At 40.3% G+C, this 21608-nt stretch overlaps 1 protein-coding gene across 3 annotated transcripts; it reads left to right on the plus strand.

Moving 5' to 3' along the window:
• The first annotated feature begins 197 nt into the window (after positions 1 to 197).
• tnfrsf1b (tumor necrosis factor receptor superfamily, member 1B) lies at positions 198 to 21199 on the plus strand. Of its 3 annotated transcripts, none has more exons than XM_067387758.1 (9): positions 198 to 352; positions 6639 to 6735; positions 6813 to 6938; positions 9613 to 9771; positions 10975 to 11065; positions 11151 to 11404; positions 12408 to 12488; positions 12656 to 12693; positions 20070 to 21199. In XM_067387758.1, exons 1-9 carry the CDS (start codon positions 290 to 292, stop codon positions 20478 to 20480), a joined length of 1320 nt encoding a protein of 439 aa, XP_067243859.1. In that variant the 5' UTR covers positions 198 to 289; the 3' UTR covers positions 20481 to 21199. The 3 variants fall into 3 exon arrangements, with proteins under 3 accessions (XP_067243859.1, XP_067243858.1, XP_067243857.1); XM_067387757.1 differs by having other exon boundaries at positions 269 to 391; positions 12659 to 12693; XM_067387756.1 differs by having other exon boundaries at positions 275 to 391.
• Positions 21200 to 21608: the final 409 nt, after the last annotated feature.

Below are 21608 nucleotides of genomic sequence, written 5' to 3' on the forward strand. Positions count from 1 at the left end.
TTTGTGTGATTCAGCTGAAAAAAAATCTCACAAATTTGCTTAGTGACCATTCAAGTAGTATTTTTGTCATTGGTTTTATTTTTTCTAACTCCTTATTTTTAGGCATAATGAAGTTTTTGCTCATGTGAGCTCATGTGCATGTGGGGACTTCAGAGGTCTGTGTTTGTGTGTCATACACACGCCGTCGCTTCCTGGTTTGCAGGGGGATTGCGTCGTGCAACATTTCCGGGACGCCGAGAGCTCGAGTGATGGTCAGTTCGCAGTCAGTGTCGCGGGTCGCCGAAGGATCATGTTGATTCTCATCTCACGGTTAATATTGATGACGGCGGTGTGGCGTGTGGCGGAGGGGAAGGTAACGAGCAAGTTTATATGCGTTGCTGACAAACACAATGTAATGATTCATTCTTATACTTAAGACTTTCACAAGTGTATTTGATAGACGTGAAAATATACTTCTGAAAAACACTAAACGAAAAAACAAATGTTATTCTCGGATTCTAAATGTGATTCGTAAATGAAAAATATATTTATTTTCAGTTATGCTTTGGTCTTTTGCTGTTGGAATTTCCAGCCGAGGTTGCGTGCTTGGTTATGTTTCAAATAGTGAGCTGCCTACTGTTTTGGGCATCACGTGCATAGGCAACATAGATGTCTACCTAGGCTGCATGTTTGGACGTAGTGTGCTGCCTACGTAGACAACAATGTGGGTGTCATAGTGACCTGATGAGCTACATGCCTTGATTTTTAATTTGGGCTTCATAGGCATCCTAAACCTGGTGTGCTGCCTATTTAAGCCATATTTTTGGGAATCTTAGGGCACCACTCTACTTAGAATGTATTTTTGGTCATCACTAAAGCCCAGCAAGCTGCTTACCTAGATGGTATTTTGTGAAAGATGGACATGAGAAAGAAAAACTAGTGACCTGCCTACCTAGATAGCATATTTGGGCATCATAAAGCATAATGTACTACCTAGATAGACAGCATTTTTGGGTGTGTTTTGCAAAACAAAATGACCTGTCCTGGACATCATAAGTATCTCACAACAAGTGTGCCTACGCGCACAACATTTACACTGTAAAAATGAATTGTTGGTTTAACTTTAAAAAATAAGTTCCTGTTTGCCTTTTGAGAAAATTGAGTTCACTGAAATTAAAAATTAGAGTTAATACAATGAAGGCTGTTGATTTAAGCAACAGAAACCCAAAATATTATGTTCTCTGAACCACATTAAGTTTATTTAATAATATATATAGTTATATATTTATTATATATTATATATATTTATAATTTTTACATCGTAGTGAACTGCCTAGCCAAACTGCATTTTTTTTTAGCATCATAGGTATCTTAAAACATAGTGTGCTGCTTATTTAGACAAAATTTTAGGCGTCTTGGGTATAAGCACAACTCTATAGACTGAATTTTTGGTCATCGTGGGCATATGCAAAAGTCAGCAAGCTGTTAACCTAGATGGTATTTTTGGGAAAAAACCTAACTGCCTACCAGATAGCATATTTGGGCATCGTAAAACATAATATATGCGACATCGGCAAAGCTAGTGAACTGCCTTGCCAAACTGCATTTTTAGCATCATAGGTATCTTAAAAAATAGTGTGCTGCCTATTTAGACAAAATGTTAGACATCTTGGGTATAAGCACAATTCTATAGTCTAAATTTTTGGTCATCGTGGGCATATGCAAAACTCAGCGAGCTGCTAACCTAAATGGTATTTTTGGGAATGATGGACATGGGAAATTCCTTAGTTGACCTGCCAACCTAGATGGCATTTTTGAGCATAATAAAACATAACAAAAGTCTTTGCCAAAAAAAACTGTGCAAACTAGTGAACTGCATGCCCGAACTACATCCTTGAGCATAATAGGTATCTTAAAACATTTTGGCCATCATTGGCCTACAGCTACCCATCTAGACATTATACATGAGAAAATCCTAATGAGCTGCATATATGGTGTCCTAGGCAAAATAAAAGTGTGCTGGCTTAGACAGCAGTTTTATCTATTATAAGTATCTCAAAACCAAGTGTGCTGTTTGGGCATTACAGGACGATAAGCACTACTGAAAGTGTCTAGATTGGCAGGTCATTAGATTGTACAATACAGTCATCCAGTGTAATGTCAAGTAGCTCTTGTGGTCTAGATTGAGAGGGTGGGGAGTTCACGTATATCACATCTTAACTAGAACACATCCGCGTACTTTACCATGTAACAAAGGACTGTCAATGCTAATGAAGTGTTGTTAACCAGCCTTGTTTTGTATAGTCTCAACAAGTTAACCTTTTTAAAAAGTTGCATTGCGGGTTCCACTTGCTGTACTTGTTGTAATTCCACTTGCAGGATCTGTAGGTCATGGGAAAATGTGCAGGAAGCCCGGATTAAACAGCATGCTTAAATAGTAAACAGATATAATGATTAATTTTTATTAAAGATTACACGATTAAAGATTAAAGATTACAAGAGTAAAGATTTTTAACTAGAAATATGTGTGTGCATTTTGCATGCAATGTGTAAATGTTTTGTCACTGTAATCAGCTAAGAGACCGGCTTTTACTCGTTTAGCTGACTTACAAGGATACAGATATCATAAAGATAATCGCTCCGGGTCTGTTCTTCAGTGAAGCTCACTGTTGCATGGAGGAAGTCTGCTGGCCTGTAAATGTGGGTCGTTTCCCAGTAACACACCTCAGCAATTTCCTCTCAACATCTTGAGTGCTTGTCATTTGTCTGAGAGGACGTCAGTGGTTTTAGAGATGATGCAGTCATTTTTCGTAACGTCTAATCTGCAGGATTATCTCAGAATGTGGGTTTCCTGCTGAAAAGCTTGATTTTTATTTTATTTGGAAGTTGACGTTTATGGTCGTCGTTTCATCTTTGATAGTTTCTTGAGCCAGGTTTTTGTTCTCTCTGTCTTTTTTCAGTTATAAATGAGTCATTTGTGAATGCACCACATGAATTGAGCGTGAATCGATTGCAACAACTCTTAGATCATTCTGTGCATTTTGGTCTGGCAGAAAGCTCAATCCTTTTGCAACTTCCTTTTTTAGATAACCATCAGATTTAGTGTTCATGCTGGGAAATACCTGGATCTTTGAATGTAAAATGTGTTTTGTAATGATTTTATGTTAAATTTGATTGGAGGGCCACTGGCCTGCAGAGGTTAGCTCCAACTTGCCTGGAAGTTTCTAGTATGCCTAGTAAGACTGAGATATAAACGGGATGTAAAAATATGAGATGTAAACGTATAAGTTATAAAGTCCAATTCTGAGGAAATTTCTTTTTTTTTTTATCAGAATTGCGAGTTTATATCTCACAAATATGACTTTATAACTCGCAATTGCAACTTTATATCTCGCAATTCTGACTTTATAACTCACAATTCTGACTTTATATCTTGCAATTCTGACTTTATATCATGCAATTACGAGTTTATATCTCACAATTCTGACTTTATAACTTGCAATTACGAGTTTATATCTCGCAATTCTGACTTTAAAACTCACAATTGCAACTTTATATCTTGCAATTCTGACTTTATAACTTGCAATTACGAGTTTATATCTCGCAATTCTGACTTTAAAACTCACAATTGCAACTTTATATCTCACAATTCTGACTTTATATCAGGCAATTACGAGTTTATATCTCACAATTCTGACTTCATAACTCACAATTACGAGTTTATATCTCAATTCTGACTATAACTCGCAATTGCAACTTTATATCTCGCAATTCTGACTTTAAAACTCACAATTGCAACTTTATATCTCACAATTCTGACTTTATATCATGCAATTACGAGTTTATATCTCACAATTCTGACTTCATAACTCACAATTACGAGTTTATATCTCAATTCTGACTATAACTCGCAATTGCAACTTTATATCTCACAATTCTGACTTTATAACTCACAATTCTGACTTTATATCTTGGAATTCTGACTTTATATCTTGGAATTCTGACTTTATATCATGCAATTACGAGTTTATATCTCACAATTCTGACTTCATAACTTGCAATTACGAGTTTATATCTCGCAATTCTGACTTTATAACTCAATTGCGCGTTTATTTTGCAATTCTGACTTTATAATTCGCAATTACAAGTTTATATCTCACAATTCTGACTTCATAACTCAATTGCAAGTTTATTTTGCAATTCTGACATTATAACATGCAATTACGAGTTTATATCTCACAATTCTGACTTTATAACTCACAATTGCAACTTTATATCTTGCAATTCTGACTTTATAACTTGCAATTACGAGTTTATATCTCGCAATTCTGACTTTAAAACTCACAATTGCAACTTTATATCTCACAATTCTGACTTTATAACTCGCAATTGCAACTTTATATCTCACAATTCTGACTTTATATCATGCAATTACGAGTTTATATCTCACAATTCTGACTTCATAACTCACAGTTACGAGTTTATATCTCAATTCTGACTATAACTAGCAATTGCAACTTTATATCTCGCAATTTCGACTTTATAACTCACAATTCTAACTTTATATCTTGCAATTCTGAGTTTATATCATGCAATTACGAGTTTATATCTCACAATTCTGACTTTATAACTTGCAATTACGAGTTTATATCTCGCAATTCTGACTTTATAACTCAATTGCGCGTTTATTTTGCAATTCTGACTTTATAATTCGCAATTACAAGTTTATATCTCACAATTCTGACTTTATAACTCAATTGCAAGTTTATTTTGCAATTCTGACTTTATAACATGCAATTACGAGTTTATATCTCAATTCTGACTATAACTCGCAATTGCAACTTTATATCTCGCAATTCCGACTTTATAACTCACAATTCTGACTTTATATCTTGCAATTCTGACTTTATATCAGGCAATTACTAGTTTATATCTCACAAATCTGACTTCATAACTCACAATTACGAGTTTATATCTCAATTCTGACTATAACTCGCAATTGCAACTTTATATCTCGCAATTCTGACTTTATATCATGCAATTACGAGTTTATATTTCACAATTCTGACTTTATAACTCGCAATTGCAACTTTATATCTTGCAATTCTGACTTTATATTTCGCAATTCTGACTTTAAAACTCACAATTGTGAGTTTATATCTCGCAATTTTGACTATAATTACTCAATTGCAAGTTTATTTTACAATTCTGACATTATATCAAGAAATTGCGAGTTTATATCTTGCAATTCTAACTGTATAACTCACAATTGCAAGTTTATATCACACAATTCTGTGATTTAAACTCGTAAGAAAAGCCAAAATGAGAGGAGATATCAGAATTACTTTTTTTTTTTTTTATATATATATATATAAAAAAAAAAAAAAAATATATATATATATATATATATATATATATATATATATATATATATATATATATATATATATACTTTTTTATTCAGTGGAAACAAGCTTCCATAGATGTGACCTCATTAATATGCTCTGTAAAATTCTTGTGGATATCAATGTAGCAAGATTCTACACATCATTAAATATAAATCTGCTCTTGATATATTTTATGTGTGGCATGTTTTGGAAACACACAAACGAATTCAAGCTTGACTATTAAAGCAGTCAAAAAGTTCCCGATGATTTGCAAAAGTCCCTTGCTTTTCCTCTAAACAGTTTGTCAGGTTTCCCGATCTGTGTTTCCCGGTCATTATTGTTTCTCCCTCACTAATTTGTATATTATTATTTAGCTAGTCATATCCCTCTGATTTCACTTCTGCTTTTGTCCTCTTCTGCTCCACCTCCATCCTCTCTGTCAGTGTTTATCATGTGTACGTTCATATATGGACACCTTCATACATGCACTCAGACAGCAAACCGCTGGAGATTCTGTATGCATGCAAAGCTCTCAAGATATCTATATCCTATCTATTGGTCAGAATATTATCTTTGCCACTCTCTATTGCCATTGGCCAATTTTGGCTATTCATATCGGCTCATGTCAGTTTCCACTGTGCGTGTGGTTCACCTCTTCACTGCGTAGGTTAAAGGAGAGTTGTGTTTGTGGATTTATACATATCCCATTTCCTTTCAATAAATTGAATCGTATTGATCGTATCTATATTTACAAATCTGCAACCGCAGTGAAAAACCACATCTGTCAAAACTCTAGAAAGTACATTTGTGTTTGCCAAATAAGTGGTTGACCATGTGAGCTTTTCAGTGTTCGATAGTGATTCCTGAAAATTTCAGTAATTAAATGAACACTTATTAAATAATTTTTTTTGCTGAAATAAAACTGTTTTTCCATTCATCAATGGATTTGTCAATATGAGTTAGTTAATTCAGTCTGTCACTAGACTGAGTCTCTGAGTTTTTGTAGCTGACGAGTGCAGATTTGAAACTATCACATCAGCATTTTCAACATCCGTCCATTTGAAGTTACTCTGTTTTTCATCATGTCAGTTAATGTTGTGAGAAAACAACATCTGTCCTACAGCAGCATTAGTGTCCATGGGAAAAGACTCAAATATGTATATTGTGGCTATGAAGAAACAAGTCACATGACATGTCCAAGTATCACTTCCTGATAGTCCAAAGAAAATGTCACTGTCTGATATTTTTGGCTTTGTCCCTTTGCTTTCATAGGCACCACTTCCATATAGCTCAGATGGAACATGTAACGACTTGACCTCTGAATATTACTTCAAAGATCTGCAAATATGCTGCAGTAAATGCAAACCAGGTTGGTTGTAAAACAAGATTACAAATGTTTCTGTGTTTTTACCACAATAGTTCTGATATATTTATAATTTATTCTAGGGACGCGTCAGCATGTGCAGTGCACTAGGAATTCAGACACCGTCTGTGAGGCCTGTCGACAAGGACAGTACTCAGAAAATTATAACCATTTTAAAAATTGTTTCTCCTGTCCACAGTGTAAAGATGGTGAGTCGACTATTTTAATAAAAACACTCCACAATCAAAAAGGCTTGTTTTAGTATTAATTGGAATATATCTTAGAGGGATAGTTCATCATAAAAATAATTCTGCCATCATTTACTCACCCGCTTGCCCTTCCAAACCCTTGAAGATTTTCTTTCTTTAATAAACTACAAAAAGAGATATTAAGCACACTTGACTTTTCTGTACAATGGAAGTGAATTGTGACCAGAGGCTGTCAAGCAACAAAAATGACAAAAAAGCACCATAAAGTAGTCCATATGACTATGTTTCTACTATAATCTATGTAATCTGAATATGAGCATACAGAGGTGAAGGTTATCAGTGAACTATTCTTCACAGAAAGCTACCGTAAGACTTTAGAGAATTTGCATTTTTGGATGAACTATTCCTTTTAAATTTTAGAAAATTACAAATTAAAATATAAAATGTACACAAACTAAATGCTGACAAAATTGCCACAAAATCACAGTCTTATGGATTTACAGTAACAATGAGCAATACGTTTGTTACAGTATTTGTTCATCTTGTTAACTTTAGTTTACGTCTTAATAAAATGAGTCTGTTCATTGTTAGTTCATGTTAGCTCAGGTCCATTAAATAATATTAACAGATACAACTTTTGATTTGAATAATGTGTTCATAAATATTGAAATTAAAGGATTAGTTCACTTTCACATGAAAATTAGCCCAAGCTTTACTCACCCTCAAGCCATCCTAGGTGTTTTTCTTCTTTCTGATGAACACAATCGGGGAAATATTAATAAATATCCTGACGCATCCGAGCTTTATAATGGCAGTGAACGGGATCAATGAGTATGAGCTGAAGAAAGTGTTTCCATCCACATCCATCCATCTTAAACATATTCAATGCAGCTCTGGAGGGTTAATAAAGGCCTTCTGAAGTGAAGCGATGCGTTTGTGTCATATATGATGTCATATTTAAAAAGTTATGAAGTAAAATATGTAGGTTCTGCCAGACCGCTGTACGTCCTACGCCTTCCCTATTCAACTTATGGAAGTGACGCAAAACTAGTTCTGTTTTTTCCGTAATTTGAATACAGAAGGCAGTCTGGCTACATATATTACTTCATTACTTGTTACATAGAGATTTTTTTTTCCACAAATGCATCGCTTCACTTCAGAAGGCCTTTATTAACCCTCTGGAGCCACGTGGAATATGTTTAAGATGGATGGATGTGGATGGAAAAACTTTCTTCAGCTCATACTGCCATTATAAAGCTTGGATGCGTCAGGATATTTATAAATATTTCTCTGATTGTTTTCATCAGAAAAAAGAAAGTCATAAACACCTAGGATGGCTTGAGGGTGAGTAAAGCTTGGGGAAATTTTCCTTTGAAAGTGAATAATCCTTTAACACTCTGAGGTTTGAGGGTATCGCCAGCATTTTTTTTCTTACCAGTGTGAAAGAGACTCAAAATACTCTGTTAATGTTGCACATACAATTAAGAGTTATACACCATTTTAATCTGTGGAATATCTTCTTTTATTTGTGTTCACTCAGAGTAACAACAAAATGTTGTGCTTTTTGTAAAATAAAGAAAACTAACATGATGCGTGATCTCTCGTCTCCCTCTGAACGAACTCCAATCTGATAGTTCTCAGAAAATGAACTGTAACTGAGTGAATACTAATGACAAAAAAATTATACTTATGTCTGAAAAAAAGTTGAAATGTCAGGTTTTAAATAATGTAAGTCAAATCGAAAACAAACATTCTGTGTTTATGAAATCTGTATGAAAAGAGAGCCATGTCAGAAATCCGTGATTCAGCTCATTATCCGCTAATGCGGCCACGCCCACGGAGCCAGCGCTATTCAGACGCAAATTCAGTCAATACATGCATTCATCGTCTCAATCGTGTATTTATTGTCTTGAAAAGTGTTTTGAATAGCCATAGTTAGCGATCTCTGGCCTCTGTTATTTCCTGGATTTGCCTATTCTTCTTTAGCATTGGCATTTGTGGACTAAAAGTGCACAGAGCGCCCTCCGGCTGCAAGTATGAATTGTAAACACAGTATCCAGCGTTCATAGTGACGACAATAAATAATGAATAAATACTCCATTAACTAAGATTAATAAATGCTCTTTGTTAGTTAATTTTTACTAATATGGTTAAATATCTAGTTCAGTCATGAAACTCTAGAGGGCTCAATCTGTTAACAATCACATGATTACCGCATGGCACAAGCTGATTGGCCTCTTCTGATCCTGCAGCCAATGAGATTGCTTGCTCAACATTTAAATAGTCTGGTTCAGTGTTTGCTATAAGATAAGTTCCTCTGAACCCCTCCACCTCCCCAGCTCCACCTGCCTAGATCTGCTTTAGGATTTCTGTATGTCTATTTATGCAGCAGCAGCGTATCTTGCTCACAGTAGCGCATCTGTGTGTCTATAAGAAGTAGCAAGTCCATTCTTGTTCTACAGCAACGTAGCAGATCTAGTCCACCAAGACCAAATACATTAACATCGCCATATTCAATAACGATAATGCTAAAACTATTCAGCAAGTTGTCATGATTGAACTAATGTTAACAAATGGAACCTTATTGATAAGTATTACAGAATTTACTTGTATAATTAATATTTATTTCACTTTTCTTCACATTGAATTTTTGCTGTACACTTCTTCTTGTTAGAGAAAGGACTGGCTTATGGCACGAAGTGCTCCGCTGATACCAAATCTGTTTGCGTTTGCAAGCCTGGAATGTTCTGTTCGAAGACTGGTTTCCTTTCTGAATGTGAGGAATGTAGAAAATATAAATCTTGCAAACCTGGTGAATACACAGCCAGAAAAGGTAAGAGGCAAACATAATCTAGCTACTACATAAACGCTAATAAGAGCCTGTGAAGCCAGAATTTAGCAACATGTCTGTTGACGAAATACATTTTTTAGCACACATTCACTTCTAAAACTTGCAGTCTCTTCTGGGAAAACTGTAAAAATACAGTTATACACAATACAAAAAAGTTATGATAAAAATACAGTCAAAACACGGCTATGACCGCTTCACCCAACGGTTATGTGTTTCACTACACAACCACTCTTAGCAACGTAAACTGTATTTTCTCAACTGATATTGTTCATTGAATCTTACTGTATTATGTAGAAGAGCGTTGTGAGAAAGAGATCGATTGAGCGAGTTTATTACCTGCATTCAGATTTAGTATTTTCCTTCAGGTCAGTCCTATGTTCATATTTACAAATCTGTTTAAATGTCTGATGTTTTATCTTGTCCTTTTAACATTTTTCGGGGCTTTCCCATGACTGACAGCACTAGTCAAAGCATTTGTCAGTTGCGTCTTGTTCCGTGTTCACAACAATTCAGTCCTTTCAATGTAAAAGTCTGTGCTACTGACTGACACACTCATTAAGACAGTCCTTGCCGCCATCTAATGGCGTAATAATGTAAGTTCTGTAGATGTTCTCGGTCAGGGACACATTTTTCCGGCGGAAGGAAGGCAATTAATTGGAAGTTTACTTAATGAAAGTTGTATTGATACATATTTTTGGCTTTAATATTTGTATTATGTGGTAACCGTTTTATAAAAGCAATAATGTACTGAAGGCTAGTGCTGTATCGTGAATAAGTCAAGGCTGAATTCAATTAAATTCGCATTTATTTGTATAGTGCTTTTCACGATACATATCGTTTAAAAGCAGCTTTACAGAGAATGCATGTCAACATTATAATTTAGAGAATGCAGTTAGCTAATAATGTAATAATTTAGGCAATTAATTTACAATCACTGTTAACAGTTTAATTGAAGGTAGAAGCAATGAACTCATGATGTTGCGTCATCTGAAGTCCTCGCAGGAGTTTCTTCAAAGCTGTTGGTCATCTGAGGTCTGCTGAAGGGCGTTGTTAGGCACGGCGCGAAGCTTTTTCAGCACAGCCTTTTGTACCTTATTGCTTACATAAAAATGCAATATGTGAATATTTGTTTCATTGGGCCAGTTATATGTGGCGTCATCATTGTGTTTGTGTTTGTGAATGCAGGAACACCTAATTATGATGTCAAGTGTGAAAAGTGTCCGTCTGGAACGTTTTCAAACCACATTAATGCTGAGTCCTGCCAACCACACACACAGTAAGATGTGAATGGAAAGAAATACTCACTACTTGCAAATTCCACACAAATGCATACATGCTCTTTTTTTCTCTCTCCCTGTTAGATGTGAAGGTGGTTCAGTTTTAAGACAAGGCAGTTCTACAGCTGACACACTGTGTGATGTGACACCACCCCCTTTAACAAAAACAACAGAGCATCCTCATCCTCACTTAACTAAACCGAGTAGTTTCTGGGGTCAAACGGTGCAGCCCATGAACGCGACCACCACACCATCTCTGCTTCCATCGAGCAGCATGACAGCAATCAAAACCACAAACAGCTCTGACACAGATACCCCGACTGTAATGTACTTCACTGGTAAATATGGCCATTTCATTAAAATGTAGTTTATAATCCTTATAAAAGTACAGTGTTGTTACCACTGTATCAGAATACTATGCAGGAAATCAGTCGCCTAGTACAAAGATCAGTTACGCGATCGTTATGCAAAATGTGTGACTGCAGAATGCTTTGATCAACCAATCAGAAACAAGTATTCCAGAACAGTCCCACCCAGTTTTTCAGCTTCCTTGAATGCCATAAACCAAGCCATGATTTAAACCAAATAGCTATGTGAATCAAATGAATCAAAATATTACAAACTTTGATTTGAAGCAAAAAAATATTTGAAAATCAGACAAAAAGGACAAAGGTACAAGACTTTATATGGAAGTATGAGGGAAAGAACTACAATCCCATGAAGCATTGCGAGTGATATGAATGATGGATGAATACAAAAGTATTGATTTTGTATATATAAAAATGCAAATATGTATATGCATTGTTTGAAAGCGCAGAGTTCTTTTGACATGATTCGCTTGTCACAATCCCCAGATTGGTGGAGATTTCTCTGTGGAATCATGGGTAATGTCGTTTTCACCAGGAATTGCACTGTTGAACAAGATTATTTAAAAAATAAGTTGGAATAATGTGAGCTGATTGCTTTAACAGAAGCATATATCATTGATTAACAACTGCGGTAAGGCTGTTTTTAAGATGTGTAAGGTTAAAATCAATTCCAATATTGAGAAAATTAATAGAATTATTACTTCCAGAACCTGTTATGTGCCATGAAATTTATGTGGCACTACATGAAGGCACATCCAAAGATAATTGTAAAACCTGGTACTTTTTTTAAGTTAACTTCATGTTGTTGTGTCTGTCAGTGGGAAGTCACGCAATTTGATGCATTGCTTTTGACATTGTTTTCATTTTTATTCCCCTAGTCATGCGTTTCCTTCCACACTCTCGGTCACCTTTAACATTTCTTTGTTTCTTCTTGTTTTGTCTGTGACTTTATCTCTCTGTCTGTACTCTGCAGTCATAGTTTGTGGTGTTCTGGTTTTGCTGACGCTGATGCTGACATTGATGGTGATTGCTTGCAAGTTACAAAAGAGAAAAGGTATTGTGGTTATTTTCATTTAAATTATGAAGAGATCAAAGATCAAAAAAGTCATTTTGCTAGATCAGTTAAATGTTATCAGCTTTTAAGATTCAGATTTGGCTCTTTAAAAAAAAAAAATATTATCAAGATCACCTTTTTATGCTTTTGGTGACGTCTTTCTCCAGCAGGTATAAAAAAGGTTCCAGTCGCAGGGGGCAAGAAGGTATGTTTTTTTTTAAGTGCATACTATATAGTGTTTACTAAAAAAGTATGTTTAAAGCAATTATATTGGTGTAGCTTTACTATCAAACAAGGTAAACCACTAGTAAAAAAGGTAAACTACTAGCACAATGTTAATTTAAATTAAAGTTTAAGGTCTCCAATCAACAAGCCTAGATTCGGAATAGCATACTAGCGTAATACTATCGTATACTAATACTATTTCTGCCATATAAAGATATAGTAAGTCTAAATATCTTGTTTTCCTCTATATAAAAGAATAGCATACTAGAATATTACACCGTGTTCTAACCAGACACGATGCGATAAGATTCCGGCGGCAAACAATTTGTCTGTCCACACCAGACGTGACTCAACTATGAGACGTGATAAAGTAAAACAAAAATCACAGCCAATCAGAAGAGCGCGTGGGCGGGCTCTCTCTGCAAGCTCCCGGCACTCACTACAAAATGTAGTACATATTCAATTTCATGAATATTACACCATTTTAGAATTACTAAAATACATACTGAGTTACTTAACCCTCTTCAGTCATGTTTGAAAAATTAAAAATCGTAGCTTCATCAGAATGAGATGACACTTGGTGACTTTTGTTGCATTAGCAATATGAACACGCAAAAAAATCAAGGACATGATTCCGACATGTTAAAGGGTCGTAAAAAAATGGACTCCTTTGTAGTCAAAAATGACAGACATAGAAAATGAATGGGAAATACGAAAATATACGACAACTCAGAGATTCTTTTGTTGGTACAAACTACAAATCAGACACACTGCAGAAAAAAGTGCACAGCAATGAAGGGGTGACACTCTAAAATGTAAAGAGTGCAAAATAGACCAAATGGCACTAATCTACCTTCAATAAAATGAATTTTAAATGCCTTGTATGTCTGTATTTTAACATGAAATACTGCTTTAATTGAAAAATAATTTTAAAATGTATTAGAAAAAAAGTGTATTATTTTCAATGGGGAAAAATAGCTAATAAAAACTGTATAAATATTGCATAGTATCATAAAATACCCTCAAAAGTTTATATAATAATCAAAAAAAATATTATTGAACAAAAATATATTACATTGGTTTTCCTGAAAAACAAAAAAGTTACTTTTAAAGGCTTCGGTCACTTTTTACCATAAAGAAGGCAAGTGTGACTCCTAAACGAAGAGGGGCCAGAGGGTTAAACAATCTTTGTTATAGAATACACGTGTCTGTTCACAATAATGAGTTGACAGTTTGAACATTGTTGTTTACTTTTGTTTATTTTGAAGATCTGAGGTGAATTGTGCATTGTTGCTTTCAGTATAGCGATAAAAGACACACATAATGATGTTCAAACTCACATTACACACTTTTATGTAAGATAATTGACTCCGGGCCATTGAATTCTTAGAAAATAATGCACACCCGAGGAGGTAATGCGGCTACGATGCGAAATTATTTTCTAAGAATTCAATGGCCCGGAGTCAATTATTCTGCTTTTACTACGGTTACCACACCTCGAGACACTGTTCAGATGTTGTATCTCATCCCAGGCCTTCATTGCTAATACCAAAACATTTCAGATTTAGTAATGAAGGTTTGAGGCTTGATAGCAGAACAATACAGAAGATACAGTTATTAACGCAGTTGAGAGAGAATAAGCATATGTGAACTACCCGAATCTGTGCATCTCACACGGCAGCAGTATCTCTAATAGCGAAACTATAATTTTATCTATTTCAAGAACCGCACAGTTAAAATGTCATTTAGGTTTTAAGTTGCTAAACTATTTTACTGATTAATTAGTCAGAGCAGCGCTGACAAATAATTTCTGTGTGAGTGTGTGTACATTTGAAAGAGAGAGAGAACGGGAGAGTATGCGCACTCTTTCAATAAAATGTATTTTGTGGCAAAAACCATGACAATAATTTGTTGTTTTCATCCGTTTACTATATTTATTTGCTTGGTTGGTGTCGTTGTGGGTTTTGTTTCTTTTGCTGTTGTAGGCTGTAAGGACCTTTTGAAATAACTGAAATTATTTGGCGAAGTGATAAGGAACTGCAATGCGGTCAAAACCTGCCTGGAACTACTTTAGCCATGCGTTTCCCGGATCAACCAATCAGATTTGAGCATTCAACAGCACCAACGTTAAACAAAGCACATAAACATTACCTGAGATTATCATTGTTGTTGTTCCAGCTGTGATGATGTAGAAAAATAGAAACCGTTTCTAAAATAGAATTGTCGCGTGAACCGTCGCGGCTGGTTAGGACAAAAAACTCTGATTAATGTCGGCATCGCGTCACGTACGGTTAGGACACGGTGTTACTATTTCGGCCAAATAGAGATATATATATAATAAGAGTATATATCTTGTTCCCTTTCAGTCGGTCACGTTCGACGTACGTTAGTAGTGACCGACGAATCGGGATATCGCTTAGAGAGCCCTATCATCTTCGTGTAAACTAAAACAAGCCAATGGAATTGGCGTGCGATATTTGCATAATGCGCACCGCCCCCGTCAGGTGTATATAAATAGGAAGCAGATGCAATCGCACTCTGTCTTTCGCTTCGGAGCCATTCACTGGTGTCCTGTTTTAGAAGACTCCTTTCTTCGTTTGTTTTATTCTAAAACATTGCCTCAGAAGAGGATTTACAGCGAGCTTTCAGTGCTGGTGAAAGGGCACGTTCAGCGAGGTCGCGAGTCTCCGAGGAGCTGAGCTATAAGCTCGAAAACTGCTGTTTTCACAGCAACACAAAGAGTGTGTGCGTGTGTAGCGATTTGGGCCGGTTCCTCGGTGTGTCAGGGAGTGGTGTACCTGACACATCGCGTCGCTCCCTGGGTGCTTCAGCACGAGTGAGTTGACTTCCCCTTCTAAAAGAGCTTTACAGACGAACCCTGACAGTATGTCATTTCGTCTGTGCGTTAATGGGTGCGGTCGTTCCCTGGTCCCTGCTGATGGGCACAATCGTTGCATCTCGTGTTTGGGCATTCTGCACGCTGAAGCAGCTTTTTGTGGATGGTTCATGTTCCCATTGCGGGAACATGACTATCGCGATGCTGAGGTCGAGACTCTCCTTCCTGAAGTCTCAGGAAGCGGGGGTCCCCTCTCCTATGCCGCGTACGACCGTTTTTTCCGGCCCCGGGAACCGGAATGACGGTAGGGCGCTGTATAGGAAGGGTGACCGGAGGATTACGGTCAGGGCTTCCCCGCCGAGCGGAAACGCTCCTCGGGCCCCTGCCGCCTCATCAGCACCGCAACCCATCGTGCCACCGTTGGTTTCCGCTGGGCCCTCTACGGACTGTCCAGCCGTTACCTTTGGTGTGCTGGCGGCGCACCCCCGGTGCGTCTGTGGTGCCTTTGGTCCCGCTGGCTCAGTGTCTGGAAGCGTGGATAGCGCTCCCCAGCCTGTCCAGTGGGCTCATTCGTACTATCAGTCTCGGCTATGCGATTCAGTTCGCCCGGCGTCCCCCGGTCTTCAGGGCTGTCCACTTCACTCAGGTGTCGTTGGACAGTGCACCTGTTCTCCGGGTGGAGGTTGCTGTCCTCCTGGCGAAGGATACAATCAAGCCGGTCCCTCCAGTCGATATGAAGTCAGGGTTCTACAGCCCCTACTTCATTGTACCGAAAAAGGGCGGTGGGCTACGGCCAATCCTGGACCGTCCCCAGGATTGGTTTGCAGCAATAGACCTGAAGGACGCGTACTTTCATGTCTCGATTCTGCCTCGACACAGACCCTTCCTAGGTCGGTCTGCGTTCGAGGGTCGGGCATGTCAGCACAAAGTCCTACCCGACATGGTTGTAGCTCCCAGCCGGTGGGGTCTTCAGGTCAACTGGGACAAGAGCAAACTCGCCCCCGGGTAGAGGATCTCTTGTTTCGGTCTCGAGCTAGACTCGGTCGCACGGACTGCGCGTCTCACCGAGGTGCGCGTCCAGTCGGTGTTGAACTGCCTGAGCTCGCTCAAGTGCAGGACAGCGGCTCCACTGAAAGATTTTCAGAGGCTCCTGGGGCATATGGCATCTGCAGCCGCGGTAACGCCGCTCGGATTGCTTCATATGAGACCGCTTCAACACTGGCTCCGCGGCCGGGTCCCGAGATGGGCGTGGCAGTGCGGCACGCTCCGTGTCCCCGTGACACCGAGCTGCCGTCGCACCCTTGTCCGGTGGTTGGACCCTTCGTTCCTGTGGGCCGGAGTACCCCTTGAACGAGTGTCCAGGCACGCTATGGTCTCCACGGATGTCTCTGCCACGGGATGGGGGGCCACGTACAACGGGCATGCAGTGACAGGTCTTTGGACGGGGCCTCAGCTGCATTGGCATACCAATTGCCTCGAGTTGCTAGCGGTTCGTCTTGCGCTGGCCCGCTTCAAGGAGCTGTTGTCAGGCAAGCACGTTCTAGTCCGCTCACTAAGCACCGCGGCCGTTGCGTACACCTACCGTCAAGGTGGTCTACGCTTCCGTCGCATGTTGCAACTCGCCCGCCATCTCTTGTTGTGGAGTCAGAAGGATCTGAGGTCCCTTCGGGCCACTCGTGTCTCAGGTGTGCTCAACCGTGCAGCCGACGAGCTGTCACGGCAGCATCTACTTGCGGGCGAGTGGCGGCTCCACCCCCAGGCGGTCCAGCTGATTTGGCAGCGTTTCGGCGAGGCCCAGGTAGTCCTGTTTGCCTCCCCGGAAACTGCCCTCCGCCAGTGGTTTTATTCCCTGACCGGCGGCATGCTCGGCACGGATGCCCTGGCACACAGCTGGCCCCCGGGTCTGCGCAAACATGCGTTTCCCCCAGTGAGCCTTCTCGCACAACTCATGTACAAGGTCAGGGAGGACGGGGAGCAGGTTCTGTTAGTGGCTCCGTACTGGCCCACTCGGACCTGATTCTCAGACCTCATTCTCCTTGCGACAGCACCTCCCTGGCCGATTCCTCTGAGGAAGGACCCCCTGACTCAGAGACAAGGCACCCTGTGGCACCCGCGTCCCGATCTGTGGAACCTCCACGTGTGGTCCCTGGACGGGATGCGGAGGTTCTGAGTGATCTCCCGCAAGCGGTCGTAGACACCATCACTTCCGCTAGAGCTCCTTCCACTAGGAATCTCTACGCGTTGAAGTGGAACCTGTTCGTCGAATGGTGCGCCTCTCGCCGAGAGGACCCCCGATCATGTTCGGTCGGATCCGTGCTTTCCTTTCTGCAAGATGGGTTGGAGCGAAGGCTGTCTCCCTCCACCCTCAAGGTGTATGTTGCCGCTATTGCCGCACATCACCATGCAGTTGAGGGTAAGTCCCTGGGGAAACACGATCTGATCGTCAGATTCCTGAGGGGGGCCAGGAGACTGAAGCCTCCTCGCCCTTCCTCCGTACCCTCTTGGGATTTGACCCTGGTTCTCACAGCTCTCCGGGGTCATCCCTTCGAACCTTTGCAATCAGTCGACCTGAAACTAATGTCTCTTAAGACGGTTCTTCTGGTTGCATTGGCTTCCCTGAAGAGGGTAGGGGATCTGCATGCATTTTCGGTCGACGAAACGTGCCTAGAATTCGGGCCCGGTGCTTCTCACGTCATCCTGAGACCCCGGCCTGGATATGTGCCCAAGGTTCCTACCACTCCCTTCAGAGATCAGGTAGTGAACCTGCAAGCGCTGCCCTCGGAGGAGGCAGACCCAGTCCTAGCTTTGCTCTGTCCCGTCCGCGCTCTGCGCGTTTACGTGGATAGAACGCGAAGCTTCAGGACCTCAGATCAGCTGTTCATCTGTTACGGAGGCCAGCAGAAGGGAAAGGCTGTCTCCAAGCAGAGGATGGCCCACTGGATAGTGGATGCCATCGCCTTGGCGTACGAATCCCAGGGCGTGCCTTGCCCGCTCGGGTTGAGAGCCCACTCCACCAGAGGGGTGGCCTCTTCCTGGGCGCTGGCTCATGGCGCCTCGCTGACAGATATCTGTAGAGCTGCGGGCTGGGCGACACCTAACACGTTCGCTAGGTTTTATAGCCTACGTGTAGAGCCGGTATCCTCGCGTGTACTCGCATCCACTAGTCGGTAGACGTGTTGTACCCGCTCTAAGTGTCGGCTTGCAATGCCATTCCCGCCACTGGCCGGATACGTGCATACTTTCACTCCAGTCGTGTTCCCCGCTTGGCGAACACTGTCGAGTTCCTCCGCCTCCCCCTTCGGCTCGGACATTGCGGAGTGTCTGATGCCAGGCCTACATCCGTCGCTGACGCTGTCTGTTGGCTGGGGCCCATATGTCGTGACCCCTCTACGTGAGCGGTCCCATATGTGTATTTTCCACGGTTTAAAACTCCCTACGGGCCGAGTCCGTGTCTTTCCCTTAGCAGAGCCAGCTCTGCTGTCACCTGTCAGATGAGTCTCCCCCTAACCAGGTGGAGCCATCCCAGGGACTCCATATGCGTACTGCCCCCCCGGGCCAGTCCATGTGTGTATTCCCACGTAAACTCCTCCCCCATTGGGTAGGTAGTGGTCTCCGCAGCGTCCCTTACGGGTTCGCTTCCCCAGTGTGTAGTTTACTTAGTGGGTAGTGGTTAGACAGCAGTAGACTCTCTCGGTGTAACCTCGCCCCCTTCACCGCCAGCCGGTGCTATGGGCGGCTGAGCTTGCGCTGGGCACTGGAAGGGGTTTCGTAACTGTGGCGCTTTAGTTGGGATCCCAATTCGTCGGTCACTACTGACGTACGTCGAACGTGACCGACTGAAAGGGAACGTCTCGGTTACGTATGTAACCCTCGTTCCCTGAAGGAGGGAACGGAGACGTACGTCCCGTCGCCACAGTTTCTGTACCCTCGCTGTAGCGCGGACACCAGTTGTCTCCTCAGCGAAAAACAGAGTGCGATTGCATCTGCTTCCTATTTATATACACCTGACGGGGGCGGTGCGCATTATGCAAATATCGCACGCCAATTCCATTGGCTTGTTTTAGTTTACACGAAGATGATAGGGCTCTCTAAGCGATATCCCGATTCGTCGGTCACTACTGACGTACGTCTCCGTTCCCTCCTTCAGGGAACGAGGGTTACATACGTAACCGAGACGTTTTCTTCCAAATAAAGAAATAGCATAATTTTATATAGCATACATAGAAAGAGTAGTAATTGTCCTATTCTATTTCAAAATTGGTGTATTTGGTTTACCTTCTCTACAACAGTGTGCAATATACAACAAATTCTTCAAACAGTACTACAATAAACTAATGTCACATGACCTTATTTCCACATTGCATATTTAATTCAGTGTCATTTAACGTATTATTTTCATCAATCCAATCAAATAATGTGGAAAAATATGGTAATGGAATTTCAAACCGAACCCATTGCTTTGAGGGATACAGTATTCCACACATCCTCATTTCAACTTTCCCATCTCTTGTTCTCTTCAGATAGTGCAGGATTCCTCAGAGAACGGCCCACTTGATCATCAGTGTCTATTACATGCTGACAAGTGCCAGAAGGAGCCCTCCATGACTTCATCGGACAGCCAGAGTCAGCCAGACTCCAGCCAGAGTCACAGCAGCGGTGATTGGCTGGAACGCGCCAGCCAGGAGGAATCCCTACCGGAGCAGCCATCCGTCTCCAGCCCGTTAGTCAATCTCAGCATCACGGCCACCTTCAACTGCCAGGTGAATCCGACGACAGCTTCCTGTTCCATCCCCCTGAACCCATCTGCACTGACACCCCACGTTGAAGCTCCGGTGCCGCTTTCTCAAGAGGAGGTCTGTATATCCTGCCAACAGGAGGACGGCAAAGAAGCTCTGCGGTCAGTGCAGGAGAGCAGCCCGTGTGCCTTCTGATCAGACGAACTGATAAAATGTATAGCCTAAGTTTAGGTAAATGTTTTTGCCAAATGCACGAATGCAATTAAATGTTACACAGGGATTTAAAAGACATTTATTGCATTTTCAAATGTAAGGCTGACGGTTCACCCAAAAATGAAAATTTACTCACCCTCGTGTTGTTCCAAACCTGTTCAAGTTTTTTTCTTCTGTTGAACACAAAAGAAGATATTTTGAAGAATGTTGGTAACTAGACCATTGACGGTAGCCATTGACTTACATAGAAATTCAAGTCAATGGGGTCTATCAATCGTTTGATTACCAAAAAAAGAAACTCTTTCAGGTTTGAAACAAGTTGAACGTGAGTAAATGATGACAGAATTTTCATTTTTTGGGTGAACTGTCCCTTTAAGAGCTAATTAGGGGTTACCGACATGTTTTTCACCATCTGATGCTCATATTGTTTGACCTCCGGTGCAAATTCTTTACATCAGTGACATTTCTTTGTTATAAAGCTTTACGATTACATATTTAGTAGTTGTCTTTGACATTTGACCCATAAAATGCTCCTCCCTGATGATACTTAAAGGGTTAGTTCACCCAAAAATTAAAATAATGTCATTAATTACTCACCCTCATGTCGTTCCACACCTGTAAGACCTTTGTTCATCTTCCGAAGACAAATTAATATATTGTTGATGAAATCCGATGGCTCAGTGAGGCCAGCCATTCAAACTCTCAAGGTCCATAAAGGTACTTAAAACATATTTAAAACAGTTCATGTGAGTACAGTGGTTCAATATTAATATTATAAAGTGACAAGAATACTTTTTGTGTGCCAAAAAAACAAAAAAAAGACTTTTCAACAATATCTATATGGGCCGATTTCAGACACTGCTTCAGAGCTTTTTGAATTGGATCAGTGATTCAGAGCACCAAATCAGGAGATCTGAATCACTGAATCAAAACAAAAGATTCATAAAGCTCAGAAGCTTCATGAAGCAGTGTTTTGAAATCGACCCATCACTATATTGTTGAAAAGTCGTTATTTAGTTTTTTTTGCCACACAAAAAGTATTCTTGTCGCTTTATAATAATCAGATAGAGCCACTGTACTCACATGAACTGATTCAAATATGTTTTAGTA

Source organism: Chanodichthys erythropterus, chromosome 6, assembly GCF_024489055.1.
Source record: "Chanodichthys erythropterus isolate Z2021 chromosome 6, ASM2448905v1, whole genome shotgun sequence".
NCBI classification, from domain to species: Eukaryota; Metazoa; Chordata; class Actinopteri; order Cypriniformes; family Xenocyprididae; genus Chanodichthys; species Chanodichthys erythropterus.

Bases quoted from the DNA above. Each gene is read 5' to 3' on its own strand.
- tnfrsf1b (XM_067387756.1), top strand. From the start codon at position 290: ATGTTGATTCTCATCTCACGGTTAATATTGATGACGGCGGTGTGGCGT. The intron at 9,772-10,974 runs GTAAGAGGCAAA...TTGTGAATGCAG, and splicing joins TGAATACACAGCCAGAAAAG to GAACACCTAATTATGATGTC. The intron at 11,066-11,150 runs GTAAGATGTGAA...TCTCCCTGTTAG, and splicing joins TCCTGCCAACCACACACACA to ATGTGAAGGTGGTTCAGTTT.